At 35.0% G+C, this 20,758-nt stretch overlaps 1 protein-coding gene across 1 annotated transcript; it reads right to left on the bottom strand.

The window, feature by feature from the left end:
* Window positions 1–8,407: 8,407 nt before the first annotated feature.
* On the bottom strand, window positions 8,408–10,989 carry LOC125219996 (laccase-7-like). The gene is made up of 6 exons (XM_048122096.1): window positions 10,825–10,989; window positions 10,577–10,728; window positions 10,246–10,490; window positions 10,045–10,173; window positions 8,843–9,805; window positions 8,408–8,743 (listed from the first exon to the last, which is right to left on the bottom strand). The coding sequence occupies exons 1-6, from the start codon at window positions 10,918–10,920 to the stop codon at window positions 8,613–8,615; spliced, it is 1,716 nt and encodes a 571-aa protein (XP_047978053.1). The 5' UTR covers window positions 10,921–10,989; the 3' UTR covers window positions 8,408–8,612.
* Window positions 10,990–20,758: the final 9,769 nt, after the last annotated feature.

Raw genomic sequence — 20,758 nt, 5'->3', positions numbered from 1 at the left:
AATATTTGGACTTAAAACTCTCATATCTTTTAGATAATGGAGTAGTATTTGTTGGCAATTAAAATAAAAAATAAAAAAATAACTATTCTAAATTGATGTAAGAAGATAATTGAAACAGCTATTGGATCTTATAATTTTTTTTCTATCACCAATTGATTTTAGGATTGATATATTTATAGATTTCTATGTTCTATCGGTACTTAATTTAAAATTTTCACCAGAATATCAAGTATTACACATTGCATTTGTAATCATTCATATATCTTGTTTGCTTATTATAAATGAGAAACAGAAAATTATTCATTTATAGAGTATAATACAGTATGTATTTTGTGTGCCTGATAGTAGTAAGTAAGTACACATATAAATGAAAAACAGAAAATTAACAGAATATAAGCATCCATACCAAATCTCATAGATATGAATAGAGTCGAGAGGGCATGGGCATTCGAGTAGCATTCAACAATATATAATTGCGCTAACTAACTTATGAAAGGATAATTCTTTAAATACTATATAATACTCCGTACTACATAACTGAAAAGTATATTCAACGTGTAATTACTTATTACTAATGTGAGGCGGCCAAATAATTTATTAACCAAAAAAAATATTGCTCAGATAAGTTCTATCCTAAGTTTTAAAGATTGTAAACATTTAATAATGTCGTTTTCTTTTCTTATTCTACCGAATGTGTTTAGGGGTCAATCGGATCAACCCAGTACGTATTTGTCCAATCCTAGTCGGGTTGCAAATTAATTGTATTGTATTATTGAGTTATATATATTCTAACTCTAATTCTTAATGATTGGATTTTAGGCTAGTCTAACAGGCTAATTGGATTGCTGCAAATAAAATAAACATGTGATCAATTTAATACTTCCTACGTCCCACTTTAGGAGTCCCGGTCACTTTTGCACACCCGTTTTGTAAAAAGCATAATAAATAGTTAAAGTGGAGAAATGGTAAAGTAAGAGAGAGAATAATGTAGATAAGTCTTATCTACTTATTCTCTCTCTTACTTTACCATTTCTCCACTTTAACTATTTATTATGATTTTTACAAAATGGGTGTGTAAAAGTGACTGGGACTCCTAAAATGGGACGGAGGGAGTACATAATTTGAAAATTAGTCATATTTATACGATGTAAAATTTTTAATTATAATAATTTTGAGATATACTTATGTTTTAACTAATAATATTACTATAAATTAAGATTTGTATAAAAATAATATAAATTCAAGATATTTTAAAGCATATTTTAAAACTAAAATACTTATAATTACAGTGAATTTATATTTTATAAATTTTTTTTTCTATTATTATACTAATAAAATTTTAAGACATGCACATTTAATATATATTTATATTTATTATATTGTTTATTTTCTATTTGAAAAATAATAGATATTTCCTTAAATAATTTATATTCATTATTATATTTTTGCTGATAAGATTTGCAAATATTTTATCAATTATTTGGTTATTATATATTCTTTTTTCTTGTAGTAATCGCAACTTTGTTCCAATAATTTATGTTCAAAAGATTTACTTTCAGGATATTTTATTACTACTATATAATTATTATATTTATATTAATATAAAGTATTTATATTAACAAAAATATCTAAATAAAATATTCTTCACTAACAAAACAAAAGAAAACTGATCGATCAAATTTTAAAGATTCATATCAATATAAGTATCACACCCACGAATAAAAAATCCTAGATACACTACTGGTGGAAACCACTTGGTCTTGTTGGTTTCTTGTGTGAAGAAAGTTCTCTGAGAATTTGAGTGTTGTGGTTGTAGCCATTGTTGAGCGGTTGGTTTGAGTATATGATGTGCGATTGGTGGATCTAGGGTTCTGGTGTCACTATCCATTAGGCTACGAAAAACAATTGCATTAGGCTACACATGGTGTGGGGCTGTCTATTTTGAAAAAAAAGAAAGATGAGTATCCAATGCTCAATTTCTCTACTCAACCTCCACGTCCACATCCCTAATCAACAAGATCCCATTCAAATTATTCTACTAATTTTTCATTTAGAGCAAGGCTCACGGTTTTCCAACATTTGATGAATAAAAAAAAGAACATCAATCACTAGCGCGCGAGTCGCGAACATAAAGAAGTGAGGTGTGAGGGCACTTTAGCTCATACCAAAATTGAAGTATTCTTTTTAAATTTAAATTTATTCAAATTCTATGTAAATATAATTATGTAAAAGCCCTATTAATAAATTGAATAATATAAAAATTATATTTTAAAGGTAAACTTAAAAAATTAGCCTCTTGTTATAAAATAATGATATACTAACATTATTTTAAAATTACAACCTATAAACAACTAAACAAAATTATTTGTAATACCCAATATTAAAAAATAAAGAGGTAATCGATTTAGAGTAGCTTGAAACTTATAGCAAAATAAATTGTCGTTGGACCTATAGAAACGTTAGCCCAATCCAACATTCATTTTGCAAACCAAACAAAGCCTATCTGTTTCCACGTGATTAAACAGTGGCCCATGTCAGAATTATTATTGAAAAAGAAACAGTGTTCTTACAAGCTCGCATATATTATTCATTCATTCCACTTAACATGTTCACGTTTATTTAATGGCACAAATTTTTTTGAGGAATTATTAAATAAAATAAGTAGAGAGAGAAAAAGATAGTTGAATATTTTAATAAGGAGAGAAAAAGATAGTTAAATATTTTAATAAGGAGAGAAAAGAGTGACTTATTTTAATTATACAAAGAGAACATTTTTAGTGAGACAAACTAAAAAAATATGGATATTTTGAGTGAAACGGAAGAACATGTTTGTGTTTTATATATGTATAGTTAGTTATATACCAAGCGAGTACATGTTTAATTAGATTTGTATAATTAGAATAAGGTGGAAATACTGAAATTCGTCGAACATTAATACTTTTCTAATAGACCAAGTAACATGGGTCATGACTATCTTGGCCTGAAGCTGTCGACATATAATAAAATTATCGACTTGTAATATGGTGGGTGCTCAATTCCAATCTTGTTAATCACTTACATCTAGCAAGAAATATTTGTTGATATATTTGTTTATTTATAAATGTATCGCGTATAATTTACTAATTTACTGTTAACCCCGATTACATTTCTCAAACTTCAAATCTAAATAGGCAAAAATACATCTAGTTAAAGGTCCTTGCACTTTAATTTTTTATTTTGATACATTCTTTTATAAATTTTTCATCTTAATTGGTCCTTATATATTTAGGTTTGTCACTAGATTATTTTTCAAAGCAAGTATTAAATCTGTTAATAAACTTCACCATTAAATATATTTTATTAAAAAATTCTAAATCTTGTTCTATGTCAACTTGGTAATGAAAATTTCTCATCTATAAAATTGTGGATACATCTCCCCTTATAAGGTCATTCAAGAGGATTTGAATGTCATAATAAGGTCTTTCAAAGGGGTTGAATGTCTCATTTCTAATATGATATTAAAATGGACCCAAATCGACGATGGATTTCTTTATAAATCTCTTGTCTTGTTTGCCAATCTCTTGTCTTGTTTGCCTTACATGTGAAAATCTAATATTCATTCCTACCCACCATGTATAGGAATGTATTAAAAAGCTCTTAAATCTTGTTACACATCAAGTTGATAATCATCCTGGAAAATCTTAGTACTATCAGTTAACTTTTTAGAATAGAGAAAAAACCAATCCTATTGTCAATTATAGAACTACCTTCGTCCCTCAAATATTGACACACTTGGATCCGGCACGGGTTTTAAGAAATGTAATAGAAAGTGAGTTGAAAAAAAAGTTAGTGGGATGCGAGTCATACTTTTAGAGCATCCACAATGGCAATAGGTCAGCCATAGGTCAGTCACTCTCTCTCCCTGCCACGTTATCAGCACTAAAAATTCACCTGCCACATCATCATTTTAATCAAATAGGCTAGCCTAAAGCCAGCCACAGGTTAGTCGCAATAAAAATAATTCAAAAACAATTACATTTACGGAATTAAATTTAAGATAAATTACGGAATTAAATTTACGAGACATATACAGGAAAATTCATTAATTTCATTTAAATAAAAAAAGGTACATAGATAAAAAAAGTACATAATTAAAAAAAAATAAAACCGGGCTTCCACACACGAGCCCTGCCTCTCTCTACTCCTCATCACCGTCGCCGCTGCCACCCGCACATCGGTGGCATCTGAGCCGCATCTAAGCCCCCCATCTGTGCCCTCGCGGCATCCAAATCGACCCGCATGCTCTCGAGCATCGAGTGAAGAAACCTCTTCTCCGTGGGGTCAGTTGCGACCCTCCAATCTTGGAAGACCTTGTACATCTGCTCCCGCGTTTTCTGACGCGAGAAGAAGGTGTACGCGGGTGGGGGAGCTGCCGTCTGGACCTCCTGGGGCGATAGGGAAGAGGATCCCCTCGCTGCCCGTTGCGCCCGCTTTTGGCAAACCGGGCGAGTGCGGCGAGCAAACGATGGAGGGGACGGGAACTCCTCAGCATCCCGGGGGAGGTCGTGGGAACCGCCGCTGCCGCCCCGCTGTCGCGGGAATAGTTCGGCTTCCGCTTCTTCGGCCACCCGGCGTTGACCCCCGCCGGAACTTCTCGGAGACCTTCGGCACCGGATAGCGGTTCCAGAAGGTGAACTCCTTATAAACCCCCGGCTTGCGGAACTAACTCTCCGCTATCCTCCGGGCGTCCTCCTCAGTCTGCCCACTACTCATCATGTGGAGGGCGTTGGCGTACAACCCCGAAAATCGGCCGACCGCGGCCCTGATGCGTTCCCACCCCTTCCGGCACTCCTCCCCGCCGTAGTCCTTTCCGAGCGGGCAGTTCCTCCTGCAAGCTGCTCTAATCTTAGCCCACATGTTGACGATCCGCTGGTTGTTCGCAACCAGCGGATCGTCGCAAACCGACAACCACGCCTTGGCCAGGGCGACGTACTCCTCTTCCGTCCACTTCCTCTGTGTGGTGGTGTCGTCAACAGCCGGCTGCGACGACTCGCCGACCACCTAGCTCTTCCCCTTGTTCTTCTTCTTCTTCTTTGGCGCGACCCGACCCCCCCTACTCCCCCGCTGGAACGGCAAAGTGTCCGCCTCCCCGATATCGATCCCCTGAACCATGTAATGAGAAACGGTCATCCCCAGCGGAAATGCGTCTCCACAGGGGTCGGCGTGTGAGACGAAGCCGTCAAAAAATCAAGAGTGGGACGATAAACCGTGTCCCCCCCGGTGACCCCTGCATATCGGGCTGCATCTCTCCCTGCCATACCAAAGATCATCCCCATCATCTGTTGCAGCATCTGCTGCGGCATCCGGGGCATACCTCCCCACCCCGGCGTTGCCTGCCCCCCGCTCGGCATCCCCCCCTGCGCGCCCGCCATCAACCCCATCAATCGTTGCCAAGGGTTCATGTTGTACCCTTGGCCCATCTGCCCGCCCATCCCGCCCATCTGCCCCCATCCAGACCCCACGGGTACCGTGGGAGTCTCGAGATCCGCTCGTCGACGGACTGGACTCGTTGTTGTTATCCATCGCTCGATGTTGCTCTTGTATAGAAATTTAGAGAGAGAGAAAACTCGTTAATACAAGTGGGGCAAATGAAAATGAAACTAAAATCGCGTATATATAGTGTTTCAAAAAATTTCAAAAAATAAAAAATTGCGCTGGCCGATCGCGAGCCTGCAATGGCGGCCACCGCATCGGCGAGTGCTAGCCGCAATTGTAACGCCCCGCTTTTTCGAACCCAAATTTTCGGGTTATAAAATTTTTGCATTAAATACTTTTAATGCTATGGAGTATGTGGATTAATTGATGAGTGATTTAATTACATGATTTCTTTGTGACCTAATTGCGATTTGGAGTTGAGATTTATTTGAATAGTCAAATAGATGATGTGACTATTGAATAGTCAAAGATGTGGAAAATATGACGTGGCTGTTGAAAGGTTAATGTGTTGAAAATATGAGGTGGAAGTAAAAATGGTTGTTTTTGTGTGAATACTTTGATGCGGAGTAATATAATTGTGGCGAATTATTTCCCAAGGGATGAGTGAGACTAAATAGGATTTTCATAAATATCCTACACATTTTAATTGGAATTTTCGACCCTTATTATTATTGGAGAAGGAATCCTATTTTTCTTGGATTTAATTATTTGCTTGGGATAATTATCCAAATTAAATCCAAAGTCCAATTATTCTATGGAATTTTCGACCCCCATGTTTATTTCATGGAGATTTTCGAAATCTCTTATTTTGTGGGAGAAGGAATTATTTTATTATATTATTTGATCCCTTATTTATTCTCCTCCATGAATAAATATAAATATTCAAGCATATCTTACCATATCTAAGAAGATCTTGCCATATCCTATTTAAATTAGGATTTGAATTTAAATCCTAGGCATAAAAATCGCCTACTCCATAATCATTTGGAAGGATTTATTATTTTATTCTGATCCGTTATATTTTATTCTACTCCGTAAAATATCCAAATAAAATCATAGGCTAATTAAAATGCCTAGAATTCGAAATTCCCCTTATTTCTCCCCTAATTCACGCCAACTCCTCCCCAAATCTTCTTAAATCTTTAATTTATTTAATTAAAGATATTATATCTTGCACTCTATAAATACATGAGAAAACCTAAACCTAGAATCAGATAAAAATCGCCCCTCTCTCTCAAATCACACCTCCCCACTTCTCCACTTCTTCTTCAACTTGTTTTCTATTTTATTCAAGATCTCTTCATTCTTTACCAAGAATTGAAGTTGAAATTCAAGATTTGTTGAAGAATCAAGGCTATTACTTTATTCTACCGTTCGTTCTATCAAGAGAAGGTATTTCTATATCAATCATTTTCTCATCTAACCAATTAATCAGTGTTCTCGAACCCTCATGCATATAGATCGAGTGAAAAGGGAAACCAATTGATGAATGGGATGCATATGTATGTGTGTGGATCGTGTGTGTGTGTGTGCGCCTCGGTGTGCGTACGTGTATATTGTGTGTGTGCGTGTGATGTGTGTTGTGAAACACTCATGCGTGACACGTTTTGATGACAGATCTGGAGTTGTTGTGCGAATAAAAAGTGATACAATAAGCATACCTTGATTTTGAATGGTGATATTAAAACGAAGTAATGGGAAAAGGGAAACGTTGGGAACATGCATGATTTTTGAATCAATGATGGAGACTGATTTGTGATACACATAATTTAAAGGTGATAATTCGCGCTCTCAGCGTGATAGCAAGGGGAAGAGAATACTTGCGAGCTAAGCCGACGAGGTGGGCTTTTCTTTTAAAATAAGGACATCGTCCTAAATCTTTATTGATGAGAATGAGATCTGTGTTATCATGCCTTGATTTGTTTTATCGTGCCTATCCCTTGTGGCTATGCCACTATTGATTTAATCGAATTCGGATCCTTGTAGAGCCGCAAACTCTACTTGGGTTAGTGTACACCTATGTTAGACCGCATGCCAGCGTACGGGTTGGCCGGTCTAGTGACCTGGATTGCGGCCGCATTCCTTGTCATGTAGAATGAGGATATGATAAAAGTCGATGAGTAAAATGGTTGCGCGACCGTGATTTTGGATAAAGGATATATATTGTGGTGCCTCGGGCCTTTCTAAAGATAAAACCCCTATGGACACTTGAAAATGGCATGATAACTATATTTGTGATAAACCTGTTTTCAGCATAAGTCCACTAAGTATGTTTATAGTACTCTGCACTGCATGTGTTTTCCCTATGTGCAGGTTGAGCGGTGACGAGCGGTTGACGGTGTTGAGCAAGGACATAATAATAATCAGTTTGAAACTCCGAGTGTAGTTGTGTCTTCATACATAGCTTCACCCTTCTCTTGGTTGCTTCCGCTGAAACATGAATCTTAATATTGTTTGGTTGAGTTTGAACTATTTTATTTCGTGGGAATATTGAGATGTGATAGGGATTGGATTGTTTCTGAAACCTTGTCATTTTGGGAATGCTAATTGTCATGGCCCTTTTTCATTGAATCTCATTGCTAAGGCATTATTCTTCTCTTACTTAATTTTTCATTAAATACTTTGGTAAAATCCCTTTAAATGAAACCCTAGCCTATGATCTTTGCTGCATTTAAGTTCGCCTAGTTAACGATCGCCGTATTTATTATATCCTAGAAGGGCGGGTCGTTACAACAATTGTGGATGCTCTTATAATAAAATGTGAGTAAGAATGAGTTAGTGGAATATGAGTTCCACTACCAAAAATGGTAAAAAGTGAAGTGTATCAAACTTTCAGGGACGGACCGAAATGATAAACTGTGTCAAACTTTCAGGGACGGAGGTAGTATTACGTAAATAGTACATTTTGTGCGTCACAAAAAGGAAAAAATTCTTCATGAAAGTTGTCATGCTTTATTAATCGCTTTACTAGAGCGAGTATTGAATTAAAATGTTACATTTATTTGACAAGGAAATACATCAACAAGCCAGAGATTTGAAGAACAAAATACACACAAATAAAATTACGTCAACAAAGTTAAATGCTGTAGAGCTAGAGTAAATCTTTAAAGAATGATATAGTAGTATCCATTTGGAAATTAGCATTTGGGAAGATCAGCAGGTGGTGGAGGCAAAGTTGTATCCGGTGTGGGCCCATTCTCAATTATAAAAGCATTAGATAAACCCCACGGCACGTGTGCATCTATATGGCAATGTACGAACCACACCCCTGAAAAATATATCAAATTTGTTACTACTACAATTATGCATATTTTAAATACTATACATGTAGGAGTACATAAATAAATTAATTAGTTATGATATTCACCTGGATTATTAGCTCGGAACCTAATGACCACCCACCCAAAGGCGGGAACTACAACAGTATTCCGCTCCTGTGGATTGACCAAGTTGAAATTGGCAGCATCAGTTTGGGGATTGTAATTCCCAAACCCTTGCGCCACCACGTAGAAATTGAGGCCGTGCAAATGCATCGGATGATCATCCGACGACAGCACCGCCGTGTTCTGAAACACCATCTCCACCGTCGCGTTGTACTTGAACACCTTCACCCTCGTCCCCCTCGCCGTGGCCATCACCGCCGGATTCTGCTGATTGGCCGGGTTCGTGTAGTCGTACGTCACCGGCGGGTTGTCGGGGAAATCGGCGGTGTAGATCCCGCTCACGTTGTTTACGTATGCTTCCATGATCGACAGCCTCTGCGGGAGCTCGAACGATACGTTGTTCATAGACGCCGCTAGCATCTGACCGCCCGGCCCGCTGCAGGCCCCGGTTGGAGTGTCGCAGGGGCCCGGGACCAGGCCTAGCCCAACCGTCACAAACATGCGCTCGTCTATCTCTAACGGGACCGGGGTCCAGTGCGGGCTGCTGGTCAAACCGGTCAAGTTGCTTAAAAACGCGTGCGCGGTATCGCTGTCTCTGGCGTTGGGCATTACCGGCATTAAGGGAGGCGACAATGGGGATGCTCCGGCGTATGACATAATCGCGGTGGTGGAGGTGTTGACGAATGGAGCTTGAGGGGGGACGACGTGGGAACTCGCCGCCATGTAGTAGTGGCGGGGGGCTTGATCGGCTGTCATCAGCGCGTCTACGGTTTGGCCCGGGGCTATGACCAAGACGTCGGAGTCATAGGGGTCGGTGTAGGATGCATCCACGGCTACTACTGTGAATTTGTGGTTGGCAATCTTGAAGAATACTGGAGTGTTGAGTGCAGCGTTGATTACCCGGAGAAGATAGGTCTTTCCTCGCACCAACGTGAATCTAACCGTATCTGTAATTATTTTTAAAATATAAATTTATTAAATTTTTGTTACCAATTAAAATTAAAAAATAAAAATTTAACTGGTAGGTTAGTGCAAAGAGAAAACTGAAACTACTGTAGATAAGTTTTAAAGGTCTTTCCTAATATTATCAATTGATTTCAAGATAGAAGCCCCATGAATTTATATCAACTTATTAGCATAGAGTAAACTAGTAAAACGATATTATTAAATATTAACGTGGACTAACTTTTAGAGGAGCATGGGTAAAGATCTCCAGGCTGGCCGTTAATAGTTAAAGCATCAGACATATTAGGGGGTCTCCCCATTGAGACAGCTTCCTCCTCAACGTCCATGATGTTGGCATTCCACCACTCGCCTGCACCATCCACACCCAATACTCAGTTTCAATTAATGACTACTTGTATGAAAATGCAATGATATTACTGACCTACGACGATTGGGATTTCGCGGAATGGCGCTGGGAATGGGTAGGTGCGACCGCGTGCGGGTCGGATTATAAGGGCTCCATGAACTGTGGTTCGGAGGGCTTTGAAGTGAGCGTGCCACAAGAGAGTTCCTTCTTGGCGGGTCACGTTGAATCTATAGGTGAAGCTTTGACCGGGTCGAATCGGGCACTGAGTAATGTATTCGGGGCCATCGGCCCATGCGCTCATTAATTGGAACACCCCGTGCCTACAAACATTCATTATTTAGTTGAAAGTGCAATAATGCAAACAATATTGTTATGCATTCGAATCCAATTAAGTGAAATGGCATACCAGTGAATAGTGACATTATACGGTGATATGTTATTGACACGAACAACAAGTGTATCACCATCTTGAGCCACAATAGCTGGTCCAGGAAGACCGCCGTTCACCGTTGTGATGACTTGATCTTTGCATAACCGATTCATTCTAACATTTCCCACCTGCAATTCAGCATGTTCAATTTCTCTCGATGCATGCATGATAATTAATATAATTAAAAAGGAAGACAGCAGAGAATCAAAGAAATAAAAGATTACATTAAAAGTGTGTCGCACGATTAGAGCAGAGGCAAAAGATGAGGAGCAAGCCAAAAGAGCCAAGGCCCAGGCTAGGAACACCAAGGAACGACGCATTGCTACGTAGTTAAGATATGGAGGAATTAATGAAAGATATAAAAAATCTGAAATATGGAGCTTAGGAGGTTGATGAGATGGATTGGTGAAGAAACTGAGGCATATATGTCTCTATATATACCAAAACATATTGATCAAGTCAACTGCATAATTTCAAACAGTATGGATATGTATTTTTATAATCTAGTGGTAAGAATGTGAATTAGATAATAGTAAAAGGTCAGATTTTTCCATAGATAATGTTGTGCGTTGAAAAATATATTTTCTAGTCACGAGGTTTGAGACGGCGAATCTAGCACAAAATGAATTGAATACTATTACTACTCTTATTAATTCTCTTGCTCAAGGATTTCATTCAGAACCCGTGTTCTTATGACTAGGTCTTTCTTTTGTTACTGTATCTGGTCTTGGTTTTTTTTTCTTTTTCTTTCTTTGTGTATAAATGCGATTACTTCAATATAAGGATTGTGTTTGTTTAAAAAATGAAGCTTTTCATAAACCAAATGAATATACCGATTTGTACATGTTGTATACTACATTGAACTCCATTTTTTTTTTTTTTTGTTTTGGGTTATTTTACTATTTTGGTCCAAAATAATTTTACCATTTTAGTTCAAAATTATGCTAGATAACTTTTGTTATAAATAGATTAATTTTTTTTCTAAAGTTACGGATGTTATTAAATTTGATGCTTAACGCGATGTTGATACAATTAAAAACATAAATACCATTAGTTAAACATGTAATGTTTGGACCAAAATCAATGCAGCTATCAAATCATATAATGTTTTGAAACAAAATTACAAATTTGTCATTATCCCGAACTAAAAATATACTTTAGTCAGTTTTAAATCAATGCTAGTGGAAATACGCGATTATTTCTAAGCAAACATGATATATATTGATATAATATTGGCAAAAACATATGCATCATATTGATCTTATCCCGTTTATTATTTAGCAAAAAAAAGGACCTTATGTAATTAATTGGTAGTCTAGTATTTGATTGTCTATGATAAAGTTTAAGATATGCCATTCCAACTCATTTTCCTTGGTATATTAAATAGGTCTATTTTTGCTGCTTGGGTCAAGTTGTAATTCTGCTATCATGTCAAAATCTTCAAATTATTATTCCACTAATTCTAGTATGTCAACGTTTTTTTTTTCTACGTATCCGCGTATTTAGATGAATACTACTATACTCGGTGCTTATATTGTTTAATTTTGACTGATACAGATATGATATACCAGATACTGAGACGTCACTACAACAGAAAAATACACCGAAATTCGCGTAAATACTGCATGTGACGCTCACTAAACAAATTTTGAAAAAATGAATTACGTAGCTTGGAATTTCAGATCAAAGGAATATGAAGCTTTTTTTATGACCATAGTGGAATGTTTTCAATAATAAATATATGGATTCTGTTAGATATGGGAAAATTTCCAGTCAACGTTTTCGAGCTAGCTTCAATAATCAATAACATTAGAAGTGGAAATCATCAATACTTACAATAATTACATCCTACCATGAGTGGATTGTAATTATGTAGTAGTTTTATTTAATTAATTTTTTCAAGGTTAACGCCAAAAAGGTTTATTATATCTAAAGAAATGTTTCACCATTATATAAGTGGTGGAAAATTAATATAAGTATTTTGTGATATGAAATCCCCTCATCTTGATTCTAGAATGTGTTTGGTAATTTTCCAAATGAATGAAGGATGTCCACCAACACCATCTATCCTTTATTTCAGAGTTAAAATTCAAATCGTCATCGACCGAGTCATTTAATCTTTTGATTCTGGAAATTTAATTCTTAGACATTCTCTTTTCTTTTTGGGTGTAATTTGACCTATTAATTTCTTAATAATCTTGATATTCAATGAAAATTATCCGTGGTTACAGTAGTTCCTTGAGAAAGTTATTCCTATGGGCTGAATTTCTGCGTTTGACGATGTTCCTGCTACTACTTTTCTTTTATATTGTTTCTTTCTCATTTTGGATTTTTGGGGATAATTTTGTTACTTCCTCTATTCCATAATAAATTACACACTTGGATAATAACACGAGATTTCGGGAGATATTGTTTTGTATGTTACGTGAAGAGAGAAAATAACTATATTAATGTGAGAGGATTTTTTTCAAAAAAGAGAATGAGACATTTTTTGTGAGACAAACTAAAAAAGAAAGTGCGACATCTATTATGGAACGAAGAGAGTACTATATTGTTAATGTACTACAGTATTCCATCATTCTCATATTACTCTTTTTCTAATTCCCCACATCCCTAACTACTTACACTATTTATATTTTAAGTAAGAATTAAAATATTTAATTAATACTTAGTATATGAGAGTTAATTAAGATTTTCATCATTAAATAATATTTTATTACAATTAAAATAATATACTAATTTAATTACATTAAAAAATCAATTCTAATTAACGACTTAAGAAAGAAAAGTGCAAGAGGGAGTATTGCAGCCAGACTATTCCTATAAAACTGTCTAGATATTTAAAATTGCGATTCTAGTTTAACTTTGAAGACAGAAATATTTTCCATCGGAATGATTCTTACTATTTTGGCCAAACGCAGTATCTTTTTTTATGGTAATAATTATTATTAATATCCAGCTATTTACATTAGTATATGTTTTTGGGAGGACTCATTAATTACTTTATCATATTGTACATAATCATTATCCAAATAAATTAATATATATTTGTTTTGTGCTTCAATATAATTTGGACTTAAAAACTCTCATATCTTTTAGATAATGGAGTGGTATTTGATGGCAATTGATTATTCTAAATTAATGTAAAATGATAATTGAAACCGCTATGTTAGTCTTATGATTTTTTTTCTACCACCAATTGATTTTAGGATTATATATCTATAGATTTCTATTTTCTATCGGTACTTAATTTAAAATTCACTGGAATTCAAAGTATTACACATTGCATTTGGAATCATGCATGTATCTTGTTTGCTTATTATAAATGAGAAACAGAAAATATTTATTTATATAATACAGGATTGTTATATTGCTAACTCAATACTTAATTGCAAACTACAACTCAATAATAGACATTAGATATTCAAATTAAAGGCCTAGATCATCAACCACAAAATGTCAATACGATCAACAAAAAACGTCAATAAGGCTATAGGATTAATTCTAATAAAAATCAATAGGGGTATTAATGTCAAGTTAGTTATAACTAACTTTTAAAAGAAATTCCAAAACTTTAAATTCATATAACATATATCAAATTAAAGATAATTTTATAAGGATTCCAACGATATACTACATGTATATGTTCCGACGTCAAAATTTGAAAAAAATAATCTATAATTTTCGTATTTTTCGTACACAGGTTAATGTCAATACAGCTAAGATAATATGTCAATATAAAGCATATACAATGTCAATCCTAAATTTGTATTGACATTCTCAAAGCATTGTGTTGATATTTTCGAAACACTATATTGACATTTTCATCCAAAACCCTAATTTGGCGTTTTTTTTATCTTTTTCGATTTAATTAATAAAAACGAAAATTACACGTGGCAAATTGTAGACCACACGTTTTTCAAAATCATGTGGCCTTAAATTAGTTATAGTTAGCAATTAATGATGAGTTAGCAATTGATCACTCCCCTGCTACAATATGTATTTTGTTTGCCTGATAGTAAGCATCCATACCAAATCTCATAGATATGAATAGAGTCGAGAGGGCATGGGCATTCAACAATATATAATTTGCTCTAACTTATGAAAGGATAAGATAATCTTCAAATACTATACTGTATAATATTCCGTACTACAGAACTGAAAAGATATTCAACTTGTAATGACTTATTACAATTGAGAGGCGGCCAAATAATTTATTAACCAAAAAAATATTGCCAAACATTTAATAATGTCGTTTTCTTTTCTTATTATACCGAATGTGCCTAAGGATGTCAATCGGGTCGACCCAGTATGTATTTGTTCAATTCTAATCGGATTGCAAATTAATTGGATTGTATTATTGGGTTATAAATATTTAACTCTAACCCTTAACGATTGGATTTTAGGCTAGCCTAACAGGCTAATTTGGGTGCTACCAATAAAATAAACATGTGATCAATTCAATGCACAATTTGAAAATCAGTCATATTTATAGGACGTAAAATATTTAATTATAGTAATTATGTGATATACTTATTTCAACTAATTATACTTCTAAATTAAGATTTGTATGAAAAAATATAAATCCAAAAATTTTTAAAGCATATTTTAAAACTAAAATACTTATAATTATGGTGAATTTATATTTTATAATTTGTTTTTTCTATTATTATATTAGTAAAATTTTAAGATATATGCACATTTAATATGAAATTAAAAGTTAGCATTTTGTGTAGTCATTCGTATTAATAGACAATAGTTGCACTAATTAGGTCCAACCTATTAAGCTAGCCCATCGAGTCTTGGGTCAATCCTATTCAGATTGCGGAATAACTGGATAATCGTGTTGTAATTTTATCGGGTTAACAATTTTCAATCATAATCTTCTAAATTTAGCGGATTATTTGGACTATCCAACGGGTTACGGACTGCACTGACACCCCTACGTGCTTTTGGTGAGCCAAAAAAAATTTAATCAAATATTTTAGCCAAATTGAATTAACTTTAAATTTAGGTTTTTTTTTGGGGGGGGGTGGGGTTGTGGTTTGTTTTTTTACATTTCATTTTGAAGAAATATTTGCGCTTTCGATGCAACATGAAATTGATTTTTAATATTAAAATATACATGAAAATGTATATTTATATACTAATGGACTAAACTAAAAAGATTAAAGAAGCTCTACAAGCATCACGTCTCAAATTTACCCGCCGCTCATCGTTCCACCCTTCCCCCATTTGATCCCTCCGTCTCATAAAAATATATGCACTTTCCATTTTCATCCGTCCTACAAAAATATATGCATTCCATTTTTTTAAAATTTATATCAATTTAATAATATAGGTCTCACTACCCATTAACACTACTTTAACTACAATTCTCCTCATCTCTCGTACTTTACCATATCATTCTCCTCCCCTTTCTTAATTGATCAATGTTGTCTTAATTCTCGTGCCATATCCATTGCCAATATTTTTATGGGACAGAGTGAGTATTATCTTTCCTCGTCCTATAATCTTTCTTTTTTGATACAATTTCATATTTTGTTATATTTTTTTAGTTTCATATTTCAATTATCTTAATTTATATCTTTTATTTGTTTATTTTTATAATTTTTAGTTTGTCATTAGTTGTGCTTTTTTAAAAATTTTATTTTGCAATAATAAATATTTCATGTAATAATTTTATTATTAAAAAAATACTAGTATAAAAATAAATATATAGTGGTATGGTTGGGTTGGAATTGATACACCATTAAAAAAGGTGTGGTTGGTTGAATAAATATTGATGATGTGGAGGAGATAGAAATAATTAAATATTCCCTCCGTTTCACAAGAATATGTACTCTTTTCTTTTTAGTCTGTCCTACAAGAATATGCACTCTTTCCTTTTTTGGAAAGTCTTTTCTCTCTAATGAGTGAGACTCATTCTCCACTAACAATACTTTAATTACTTTTTTTTCCCTACCTCTCTCTTACTTTACCAATTTTAAATTAAAACTCATGTCGAACCCAAAGTGCATATTATTTAGGGACAGAGGGAGTATTAAAAAAGTGGATGGTTGGATTTGGTCGGATGGTTGCTGATAAACATGGTCTAAAGGCTAACATTTCACTTCTCGTTCTTTGATCTAGTATTGCACAAAATTATCGGAATGCTATCACTTAGCCTACCCATATCATCAATTCTTATTGCTCTAGACGTCATGTCGTTGAAAAATAGACTTAACTCTGTGATAGCCTTCCAAACATTTTGAGGAAGAAGTTCACGAAATGCCACCAGTAGTATGCGTTGCATGAACACATGACAATCATGACTTTTCATTCCAAACATCTTTAGCTTCCTCAAATCAACACATCTACCCATATTAGACACATACCCGTCTGGAAATCGAAAACCTTTGACCGGTTTATACAAGACTTTCTTTTCACGGTTGTCAAGAGTGTATGAAGCTTTTGGAAACTTTCCAATCTCCCCATTACGCTTTAATTCATGTCTGGCACAATATTTATCGAGCTCTTCTCTCGACTTTGATGTGTGCTTAGTCTTCCCTTGGATATTAAGAACGATATTAAATACATTATCAAAAAGACATTTTTTTCAAGTGCATTACATCCAAATTATGTCGGGTCAATAGTTCCTTCTAGTAAGGGAGATCCCAGAAGATGCTTCTTTTCTTCCATCTAGATCTAGCACGACTTGAGACAATCTTGTTCATGTCATTGAAGTCATCCATCAGTCTTACCAAACCTAAAGTATCAATCTCATTCAAAATTTCTTCTCCTAAATTTGGTTCTGGAGGGCCATCTAGTATCATCATGTTTTTACGAAATGTTTTTTTATTCTTTCGAAATGGATGCTTAGTAGATAAGAATTTTCGATGATTCTCAAACCATGATTCTTTGCCACTTTTCTCTAAAGTAAAAGCAGTGGTGTTTTCCTTGCAATGAAGACAAGCTAATCTTCCAGTAATACTCTATCCAGACAACATTGAATATGCTAGAAAATCGCTTATGGTCCATATCAACATTGCTCGCATCTGAAAATTTTGCTTCAATGAAATATCATGTTGGCACACCCACTCCCAGAACTGTTTCAATTCATCTATCAGTGGTTGTAGAAAAACATCCAACCTTTCTTTAGGGTTACGTGGCCCGGGAATTTACACTGTGAGGAACAGGAAATGTTCTTTCATACATAGCCAAGGAGGAAGATTGTAAGGTGTTAAGATAACTGGCCACGAGGAGTGCTGCTATCCTGATTGGCCAAATGGTTGAAAACCATACGTTGAAAGTTCTAATCGCACATTACGACATTCTGAAGCAAATTCAGGAAATGTATTGTTGATGTGCTTCCACGCAAGAGAATCTGTCGGATGTCGCATAACTCCATCATCGGTAGATTAAGAATGCCAATGCATTTCTTCAGTTGTGGCTTTGGATGCATATAGTCTTTGCAATCGATGAGTCAGAGAAAAATAATACATCTTTGCTTTAGCCACCTGTTTGTTTTTTCCGCTGTGGAACCAACATTTTGGTCTTGAAAGCGTGATTTACCACAATGTCTACATGTTTGTAACAAACTGTCGTCTCGCCAAGAAATCATACAATTATTTGGACAACAGTCAATTTTTTCAACAGGTAATCCTATGCCTTGCAATTATTTTTGGTACTATAAAAGCTATTTGGCAATAAATCATCATCACTTGGAAACCCTTCTTTGATCAGTTTTGTGACTTGATCATAACACCTCTCAGGCCAGTGATACTCTGCTTTCAAACTCATTAGTCGAACCACATACGACAACTGTTAATGTTTCTTGCAACCAGACCACGACTCATTATCAACAACATTTAGCATATCCTAAATTTTTTGCGCATCAGGATGTGGTGGCTCATCTATGTTCTCATTGTTAAACTGAGGATTGACATCATCTAAAACCATTGTATGATATGTGTTTGGTGCTTCATCATTTATTTCCATACAAGAATTTTTTAGTTGACTGGCTTGATATTTCAACTTGAAACCTCCATTTGTGGTAATTCTTTACAAAACCAAACTTAGAAACATGAAATCGAACATCATCCGTCGATCTATATAACTTATTATCGCACTTTTTACATGGGCACTTAATTTTGTCTTTATCCATATACGTTGGCTTACTACTTGCAAATGTAAGGAAATTTTCAAGCCCTTCTACAAAATCAGGATTAAAACCAAGGTCGGAATGGTACCACCTATACATCCACTCTCAATTTGCAGTCATAATTATAATTCGTAATCAATAATTCAAAGCATCATATTATTTCCTAGTCGATAAGGTAGGCATGTTGTACAAACTCTTAACTAATTAGCATTCAAACACATAATTTATCATACTTAAAATTGAAGTAATCAACAGTCGAACACATTAAAAAAAATGTAACATCAAAGCCACAAAATCACCTCACTTCACAGTGAATTGGGTCGGTGAAGCCAACAAGGCTTCACCCCAAGCCTAATCACCATCGACACCATAAAGCATGCTTCTATAAACAATTTACTCAATACCATTGCCACTATTTGGGTCATGGTACAAAAAAGCATAAAGAAAAAAGATAAAGATGCTAATCTTTGTGATTAACTATTCTCTCAACCTGGTACAGTTCTAAAATGTCCTACGACGACTTAGTAAAGCCTTGTTCAATCAAAAAAATACATGCGCATATATTAGCCAAAACTGAATTTCCAATTTTAGCCAACAAACAATAAAAATAACAAACAAAAGTTATAACATTACCAATTAAAGACAAACTACGAAAGTGTACAAGTGTTCGACTCTGAATTAATGTCCAATCAATTAAAATGAATTCGTCATTGTGTTGTATAAAATCGTGATCACGGATTATGAATGAATTTGTTATGGAACATACTAACATTTCTTATTGAGCCAAAGAAACTATTCCAAATATTATATTATTCAAAGTGATATACATTAGTTAAAAGTTATTACCTACTTAGAAGATTGCAGCGGGAGATTGCAACACAACAGCAGTTTTGAATTCAACTCCCTCATAATGTACTCAAGTTCTAATCTCAAATGTACTCTTCAGATGACTTTCTTAATATTACCAAAAAAATCATTCTAGTTAATCAAAAACTAAAATCGGGAAAAAACAATAATCCTAATTAAGCAAAAGTGCCAACTAAACATAAATTCCCCAATAGAATTGATCGAACACAAACTATAATCCTTTTGCCATACAATCCAAAAGTGGTGCTTCTCTTTGGCCTTATTCAAAGTATGAGCGAACACCACAATGATAGATTATTGATCTATTGGGATTGAGCACACACGTTTGTAGTGAGAACCAAAGGAAGATAAACCCTAGTTGAGATGCTAGGGGGCGATTTCAGCCAGAACCGGGGAATGAGAATAAGTTTATACTTTATTTCTCAATGAATAAAAGATTACATAGACCTCTAATTTATAAAATACTGACTAGACTCAATAAATAAAAAGATTGCATAAAAATAGCTAACTTAAGTAAAGATATGCTAAATCAAATAATATTAAAAGATATAGAGAAACTTGGGGCAAAAGATATAACGAAACTTGTTAGATAAGGCATAAGACCCCTTTCAACTCCCCACGGTTGAAATCCACCTTGCTCTCAAGGTGGGAGCTAAAATAGTAATGCGTAACAAGCTTGCTGTCATTATGCCCTTCCTTCTTCATCTTAAAAGAATGCTCCATCTCTAGTGTTGGAGCTCTATCTGTCATCGGGAATGAATATAGCTCGCCAAACTTGAGAAACAAGTACACAAAAATATGAGGTAAGAACATGTGGAAAGACTCTACTCTCCAATACATCAATTGATAGCTTATCCCAGTAGGTTGTGACCAAATCAAACAACTTGTGCTGCCCTCAAACATGAAACTTGCAGAATCTCTAAGGAAAGACCTCTTTGGCCTACAACAAGTAGAAACTGACAGAACGTCCTCGTCAAATTGTGGTGTCTCATTTCGTATGCACGACATGGACTCGAATGGCAATGAGGACGTTGCCTCAGTGCGCGAAGCCATATGAATCTCGGACAATGGCGATCTCCAACAAATGCCATTATTTATTCCCAAAAATTGTTCTTTCGCGCGGAGGGATCAACCTAGCATCGTTGTGG

The sequence above is a fragment of the Salvia hispanica genome, chromosome 4 (genome assembly GCF_023119035.1).
Source record: "Salvia hispanica cultivar TCC Black 2014 chromosome 4, UniMelb_Shisp_WGS_1.0, whole genome shotgun sequence".
Classification (NCBI taxonomy): domain Eukaryota; kingdom Viridiplantae; phylum Streptophyta; class Magnoliopsida; order Lamiales; family Lamiaceae; genus Salvia; species Salvia hispanica.
The sequence above is the reverse complement of the archived record's forward strand: the minus strand, read 5'-3'. Positions and strand labels throughout refer to the sequence as shown.

Coding starts and splice junctions, on each gene's coding strand:
- LOC125219996 (XM_048122096.1), bottom strand. CDS start 10,920: ATGCGTCGTTCCTTGGTGTTCCTAGCCTGGGCCTTGGCTCTTTTGGCT. Junction 10,729..10,824: donor TCGTGCGACACACTTTTAAT/GTAATCTTTTAT, acceptor GCTGAATTGCAG/GTGGGAAATGTTAGAATGAA. Junction 10,491..10,576: donor TATAATGTCACTATTCACTG/GTATGCCATTTC, acceptor GAATGTTTGTAG/GCACGGGGTGTTCCAATTAA.